This window comes from Lathamus discolor, chromosome 2, assembly GCF_037157495.1.
Source record: "Lathamus discolor isolate bLatDis1 chromosome 2, bLatDis1.hap1, whole genome shotgun sequence".
Taxonomy (NCBI): Eukaryota; Metazoa; Chordata; class Aves; order Psittaciformes; family Psittacidae; genus Lathamus; species Lathamus discolor.
In genome coordinates, this window is record NC_088885.1 from 105091863 (window position 1) to 105100519 (window position 8657).

Genomic DNA, 8657 nt, shown 5'->3' on the forward strand with positions numbered 1-8657 from the left:
TAGTTGTGTAATATATACGAATGAAAACATGCTTTGCAAGTGTCAGTGTTGTAAAGCACTGAAACATAATCATGCTGAAGGAACACAGTTTACAGGTAATCTGAATTATAGATGTTTTCCAAGTTCATACAATATCGTGAGTATAGTTTCTGGTGCTGGCTTCCAGTCATGCAGTTTCCTGCTTTTTCTTGCTTTAGATAACCACAAATCAAATAGAAACTGCTGATAATATTGCAAATGCATGCATTTTTAGTGACTTCACTATTGCCATCAGCTCATTGCCCATTATACTAGCTCAGGAAACTGCCTCTTTCTAGATAAATAATGTTTCCAAATATCCAATGTTATTGAGCTGTTGATTTCTCCCTCCAGGACCTAATTTAAATAGGAAAAAGAATGAGTTGAGGTTTTTGTAATTTTTGTGATACAGCTACATTTGTAAATGTGTTTCAAATGTAGAGGCTCTTTTTGTCATTTTTTCCTTTTTGACTGTTTTACATTTCTTGCTACAGTCAGGCAAGCATTGTTAAGACTGTGAATGACCTCAAGAAAAGTACAATCCATTTAGTTCAGCTATTGACAGGGAAAAATACAATAGTATGAGGCACTTTTTTTTATTCTTAAATTGTTGTATTTTTAACAGTTCCGACGTGAACACTAGCTGTGAAGGGCTGGTTTTGCAGATACCTCCAAAAGATAAATCTGAAGTATTTCAGAGGGTGCTGTGGGTGAGTGGCTTGGACTCTTTATCTGGACAATAAAATTATGAAGCAAACTGGGAAGAGGAAATCTGTTGCATCCAAACTGTCTCTGGTAGTGCAAACAACATAGGAGAGTAAACTTTTTATTCACCTTATGATTACCTATAGATTTCTGTGAAATGACCTCGTCATTGAAATATGCATCCAAGCTGCAAGGTGTCTTCTTTTCCATTAGTTTTTAGGACACACTGAGGTCATTTATCATGTTCGCAACAGTTTTACATCCTACGTGCGGTCTCACTGTCATACGCTGCTTAGAGGTGTTAAACTACTCCATGCACACTACCTGGTGGACCTGTAGCAGTGAAAGAAACCTGTAAATGTGGAACTTACTGCAGATATATGATATAACGTATATTGTGTAGCTCAAGCACTGGTTTTACTACTTGTGTACATTGAATTCACAGATATTTCTGTCTTGGAGGTTTAAGACAGAAATATGACTACGCAAAACACTGAAGCATCAGAAAAAGAGATAATTGGAGGATCCTTGATGGAACCCTAATAATATAGTGTGCAATAGCTATGTATACATGCTGAAATTAGAATCCCTGTAACAAGAATGTCTTTTTCTGGCTTTTTGTTAATTGTTTGAAAACAGCAATAAGTCATATAATGTAACTATTCAGTGTATTGTAAATGAACAAAAACCCTTATAGTTTCTCTGCTCTAACCAAATGCTGTACTTAATATGAAGTTACTGTAAAATTATAAGCAGCAGATGTAATATTTTGCCATTCATAATAGTGTAATTTTTCAGTGAAGGAACACTCATGTTTGTAAGCAGATTAGTTTGGCAAAGAAGCATTATTGAAAAACAGCTCAGAAAGAGTAGTGACTTGAATGCATTTTTGCCAACTGATTGTCGTGATGTGTCATTGAAATGAGGCTTTGTCTGAAGTGTCAGTGTTGAGTTTCTACTAAGAGTGAAAATTGAGTTGTTAAACAGATTGCTGGATTAGAAATCATAAAACATAACTGTGACAGCAGGTCCAGGTGAGAATAGGAAAAGCGTATCATTAGAAGATAGTGCTGAGTTTCTTACTCTTGCTAGTAATTTTCTTTCACATACCAACAGATGTTGATCTAATTGTCTTTGGGAATGTCCATGCTTGTTGCAGTGCAATATAGTTCATTTATTCCACTACACAGCCTTTATTTTCAGATAAGCATGAGCACTCTTGAATGCTTTCTCTTAAGCGAACTTGTTTCCATTGAATTCAAGATGGCTGCTTGCCCAAGTCTCAGCATTCTTCACCACAAGTAGCACCTTACTGACAGTCTCAACAGGTAACATTAGCAAACCCAGGTCAGAAACTTGTTTTCTGTTGAAAAGTGGCCAAAAAAACGCATTCATCTGCATGAAGGCCAATGACATTCAAGCAGAATTTCAGCTGTCCCAATTACAGATAGCCATTGACACTTGCAGACAGCATTATTTGTGTTCAAAATTAGAACTTGAAACAGTAATAGAGTGAATCGTGACATTTGGCGGCCCCAACTATGAACACTCAAAGGAATTTCGAGACTTCTTGGTGTGAAAGTGTCAAACAAAGCTGTCTTAAACTTAAAAACAGAGAGAGAACATATCAGTCCTTTAAAAACAGGGACTTCCCAAATAGCAACAGCATCTGTGTTTCACAAGTGGGGCTATAAATATGACAAGAGAAAGTGGGTCTTACTGTTTACGGGTGATATCCAAGCTAAACTAATATCATGTCTATTTATACATTAATTAAAAGCCTAAAAAGCCTAATCGTTTGAAAAAATTATGTATGCTATAATGTAGTTTAGATCAGGATCATTATGGAGAAAGGAAAACATCATCTTGCTGCTGAAATAAACATTTGGTTATTTAGGCAGTTGTAAAACAGCCGAGAAAATATCGTATTTTGGATCTTAATCTGCATTAGAAATGTGTTCATCAAATCCAAAGACAGTTTCAATTTAAATGAAACGAAAGCATCTTACTGGCATCTAACATGCCTCTAAAAACATCAATATTTACAAATGTTCACATCTAAATTGAGGGCATTTCATTTCACCATCAACATTGCAGTGGTAAACATGTTACCGTTCTGAACAGCTTATGTTGGCATTGGTCTTATTTGTGTCTAATAATACTGCAAATCTTGTGAGAAATGCCAGACTTTCTCAAAGCAAACAGCTGGGCCAGTAAAGATTGCCAAACGCTTGAAGTCTGTCAGATCATTTTCAGTAAATGTGAGTTGCTCATTGGTAAAGAAAACCACATATATCTTTTAAAACTGCTTTGAAGGTAAAAGAGAATTTACACTTCGTTTTCATCTAAGGCTCAGTGAAACAGCGGAGAACCTCTTATTTTATCCAAACCAAATTTGCCTCTCTCAGATGATGATATACATGCATTCCATTGCAACAGGTAATATTTCAAATGCCTATTTTTGCCATATCTGTGTGGTAAATTTATACTTGGTATTTATGTTTCTACATGTTTTATTGTAGGAGAAATTCCAAACATTTCAGTTAAGTCTTAAAATTGCTCCAGATGAAGGAGAAAGCCTTCGTCAAAAGAAAAATGTTCTGACTGACAGGTCAACTTCAGAATAAAGCCAAGCCTGAAAAACAACAATCCAGAATCTTTCCACAACCAGAAGAAATGATCACTGAGAGACCTTCCAACCTAATCAAACATGCAGGGCAGACAAGCATTCCTTCCCTTGAAAATAGAAGTGATTTCTCCTTAAATACCACTGACTGCACCCCAGTTGTGGTTCCAGAGGAAGTTTTTTTCACGGTTGCTGCTGCAGGAATACTGGAAAATCTTCTTGTCCTTGTTGCTGTTGTTAGAAATAAGAACTTGCACTTGCCCATGTACTTCTTCATTTGCAGTTTAGCTATTTCAGACATGTTAGGTAGCTTGTACAAAACTCTGGAGAACATCTTTATCATCTTGTGCAAAATGGGGTACCTGACACGTCGTGGGGACTTTGAGAAAAAGCTGGATGACGCCATGGATTCCATGTTCATTCTGTCTTTACTGGGGTCAATTTTCAGCTTGTTAGCTATTGCAGCAGACAGATACATTACTATCTTCTATGCTTTGCGGTACCATAATATCATGACACTAAGAAGGGCCTTGGTTATCTTGGCAATCATTTGGATGTTCTGTGCTGGCAGTAGCATTGCCATTGCCCTCTTCTCCTATGAAGCAGCAACAGTCATTCCCTTCACCATCCTGTTCCCTTTAATGATGTTTTTTATACTGTGTCTGTATGTCCATATGTTCCTCCTGGCTCGATCTCATGCTAAAAAGATCGCCTCACTGCCAACCAGCACAGTCCATCAGAGAACTAACATGAAAGGAGCCATTACACTGACTATTTTTCTTGGAGTTTTCCTTTGCTGCTGGGCCCCATTTGTTCTTCACATCCTCTTAGCAAGATTTTGCCCACATAACCCTTACTGTGCCTGCTACATGTCCATTTTCCATGTGAATGGGACACTCATAATGTGCAATGCGATCATCGACCCTATGATTTTTGCCTTCCGAAGCCCAGAATTACGGAGTACATTTAAGAAGATGTTCTGCTGTGCCAGGTCAAACTGGAACTGGTAAACTCCATAAGAAGTGAAGATTATGGAAGCATACCTGTGGAGTGCTGTGCAACATGAGAGTTAAAAATACCAACAATTATACCCAAAGCAATACTATGCTTGAAAGATACTTCGTGTGATTTTAGGGCTACTGAAGAACGCATAAAAACAAAGTATGCAAACAAATCTTTACCAGCCAGAACTCCAGAATTATTGCCAACAACTTTCATGCAAGTAAAAAAAAACTGTATCAACTATCTTATGTTATTTTAGAAAAATTCAGATACAAATCTTCTGCATTGAGTATTGCATTACCCCAGAGATGAGTTCCTGCCAACTTACTTTGTATCAATTATTTCAATTTAAGATATATACCACTTTCAAATTCTGTTGTTTAAACCACTATGAAATGAAAATTTGTTTCTAAACTGCACATTTCTATGAAAGTCTATGATAAATTAGAACTGGATTATGCTGGAAAAGTGAATTCATGACTGTTCTTTAACTTCTAGTCTCCTTACAAATCAGGCAATTAGCATTCTTTAAGTTTCAAAAAGAATTTTGGAGTGTAAGTCAAAGAGATAAATATATTTTGGTTTAAAGTCTATTTTTAGTGACTGAAGACTTTTTTCCAACATAAAGTCGTTGTGGCAGCAAAGACAGATATTGAATTTTAAAACCCCAAAGCCAGGTCTGGACTATGAAACAGAACTACTGAGCTTGCCAGGTCCCAGTTGGAAGCCCCTGGGACAGTTTGCTTTAATAAAATAATAAGCTTCACAGACAGTAAAAGGACTTTGATTCAGTCATGACTTTCTAACATGCCACAACAAAGAATTAAAAAAACACAGTACCAGAGCCAAAATTCAAAGTCTCCCAAGGAATTCAAACACCTGGGTAAGGAATCATCTAGCCAATATGGAAGGACGCTACAAAGCAGTTTGTAATTTACAAAATCCTAGAGAGAAAATTTTGAATTGTACCTGCCAAAATAATACAAAACTCACAAAGCTTTAAAGCAGAAGAGTTTTCAGCAACAAAACATCCTGGAGCAGTCCAGAGCATATGGCGAGAAATTAACCTCACAATAATTCAGCGGAGTTACTCAGTTGTGCCCGAGAAAGGATATTTAGAAAGAGACAGCCGTGAAACTAAGAATGCCAAGGCATGGCTAGAACAAAAAGGGGAGGAAAAAAATAACATTTATCAGAATTCATAGATAAATAGAATAATTTACTCTGGTGGAACACTAAGAAAACAGGAATTTCAAGGTATATGGAATATGGACCCAACCATACATATTCAAGTGGGTTTAGGATTACAGATAAAAATATAAGAAAGGGACAATAAACCTGAAAACCTCTGTAGAACTCAGCAAAGAAAATATCTTAAATGAGAAGAAAAATAGTGAGATGAAAAATTTTCAAACCTATATATTTATTGCAAAAATTTTTACCTATAAAATGTGAGTTCAGAAGGGAGTTCAGCTGTAATCACACGTTTTTTTTAATGAAAAGTTTTTCCTTTCCATCAAAAGCAGAACAAATGTAAAGCTGCACAGCAAGAAATGACAGTTAGACCTGGGGGAGGGAGGGAAGAAAAAAAATATACAATATGAAAGACAAGACGAAACAAAAGACCTATAGTATCATAAAACCCTGTGCCCACATTTTATGAGGTTCAAAATTATAACAAATAATGGACAGAAAATTGTAATTAAGGCAGCCCTGATATTAAATCTGAAACACAGAAAATATGTACTGAATGTGCCTTCCCTCAAAATTCTATTTTCCATTTGCTTTCCTAAAGCAGACATAGTTAAGAGAGCTAAATATCCTCCACCACGGTAGCAGTCACTGAAACTTTTAAGGAAGTCCACTCAAACTCTACAGATGCAAAGCCTCCATGTTCTCTCCAAATGTAAATTTCAACAAATGCATACAATAAAAAATTAACCTCATAACTTATACAAGTAAAGAAGTAATCATTGAAAAAAACGTACTATACATTTAGAGAAACATTCAAGACAAGCGTCATGTCAAAATCCAAAATTCATCAGTAAAATGTATCACTGAAATCCTGTATAAAGTGTTTTGTAAAGGACTCCTTGTCTTGTGGAGACACTGGCAGTTAGGGCTGGGAAAACCACAAATGTGAGAGCCCAGGCTGGGGGTGGACATGGCCATGGCTACAGCAGGCCCCAGATGAGGCCAGCAGCTCCTGCTTTCTTCTACCACACCAGTGTGATATCTCAGGGTAGTCCTGAGCCAAGTGTTTCTTGCCTTGGAAGAAGAATGATGACATGGACCTGGCTACATTTAACTCTCATCTGACTACCCTCACCTACATTAGAGTCTCAGGAACTACTTGATGCCAACCTTCCTCGCAGCATCCCCAGGCCCAGAGAACAGGGAAGCGGGAATGGTCACCCCCAGACCCTCGGAGCCAGAGCCCAGCTCTCATCCCTGCAGTTCCAGTACTTTGCTTTGCAACAAGGACCTGAGCTACTACCTGGCCACAAAAACTGACCCCCAGGCCATGCCAAGGGGAGAGTGGCCAGCAGCACGGGCATTGGAGAAGGCACCATTCCCACCCTCATCCCAGACATCCAGCCTATCTGATGGGTTTTGTCACTGCCTTGTATGTGCTGCAGCCTCAAAAAATGGTTGAGAGTGCTGGAACTCTACTGCCATGGTCCCAGACCCACACCAGGAGCCCTCAGACTGCCTGTCTGGGGTACTCACTCTCACCAAACAGCTAGGTTCATTCCCTCCTTTCCATTACCTCAGTCTCACCCTCAACCTAAGACCCTAAGGGCACATAAGATAAGATACAAAATCCATCCTACAAGCACACTTTTGATCCACTTCCTCTTCGCTCTACTTCAAGGGAAGACGAAACTGTCCTCCAGTAGCCCAGATGCTACATTCCTTCCCAGGCTGTCCCACTGTCTTTCCAAGAACCATCCCCAAGCCTCCACCCAATATTTACCTGCAAAACACAAAACAGACCTAGTTATGTAGGTCATGGCCCACTGTGATTTTTTTTTTTCCATATAGCTTATTGAAACAAGGAGTCAACGTTTAGACAGCAAATTTTGGGCAGGTGTTATCCCATGTAATCTTCAGCAGCTAGCGACATAGGAGCTCAGATTGCCATGAGATCCAAGCACTATCCAGAACTGGTTCCCACCTGATGTTACCAGTTATCCTTTGTCGCCTGCTTGGTCTTACCTGTAGATATACTCAGAACAACATCCTAAAGCATTTGTTCGTGTCATGATGCCTGAGCAACACCTGAACTTACGGTTTGAGGCTATCATCTCCTAATTGGCCATAAATTTGGCTTGCATTTTACCAGTTGCGCAGTCTCCAAGGAAATGTTTTTCTCTTTCACATACTAATGTCTCCATGTAGTTCCCTATGTTGCTTTTTGGAGAGATTCTTTAAGCCATGATTTGTGAAACCTTCACTGTATTTTACTGAAGTAACTTTTGAAACTCTATGCTGATCTATTAATGTACAACAGTGAACACTTTTCTCAGATTTTGGGACTTCCCGTCATCTGCCCAGCTTTAAAATACAAGTGTTTAGGAGGCAGAACTGTACCTTGGCTTTGGGAGAAATAAGTTTGTCTTGTATCTTACCAGAAGCTACTAAGCCTGGAATGAAAATTCAGTCTCTTGGAACTCACAGGCAACACTATAATTGATGTCTCATTTGGCAGGGTCCACAGAACTTCACATGCCTGTGGCAACAAAACAATTCCTAGTCACTGGCTGCAAAACTGAAGAAGAAAAGCTCCTCCCTTGTTTCTGTTATTTTGAACAGAACTTCATGTTCAGGAACAAAGTGAGCAAATCTGATAAAAGCACCCAAGGGAATTAATTCCACTGGAACAGTAGGTACATCAGTGAGGGACAGACTTGCAGAGCGGTTTGATTCTGTTCACAAAACAACAATACTAACATAGTTTATTTGTGAGGGAAAAATAGCTTAGACTTTATTTATATGAGAACAATCTTATTTACATGAATTACGGTCCTGGCAAGACTTTCAGAAAATTAGGTATCTTGGACTTTTATTAGCTGAAAAAAAAAATCAGCTTTTCAAACAGTATTTAAGTAGCTGGAAAAGAAGCCTGACTTGAAGTGCAAAGCACTGTCAAATGCAAAATCAAGCAATATTTATATATAATATTTGTATATAATATGATTTGACGCAAATGTTAGCCTTCTGGTCTAAAAATCTCAAGTAAGATACTTCATACAGAGCCAGCTAAATTACAGCCAAGGAAAACAACAAAAGGATTTTAACATAT

The 8657-nt window shown here is 38.1% G+C and overlaps 1 protein-coding gene across 1 annotated transcript; it reads left to right on the forward strand.

The window, feature by feature from the left end:
- Positions 1-3369: 3369 nt before the first annotated feature.
- Positions 3370-4386, forward strand: MC2R (melanocortin 2 receptor). The gene has a single exon (XM_065669343.1). It carries the CDS (start codon positions 3400-3402, stop codon positions 4357-4359), a length of 960 nt encoding a protein of 319 aa, XP_065525415.1. The 5' UTR covers positions 3370-3399; the 3' UTR covers positions 4360-4386.
- Positions 4387-8657: the final 4271 nt, after the last annotated feature.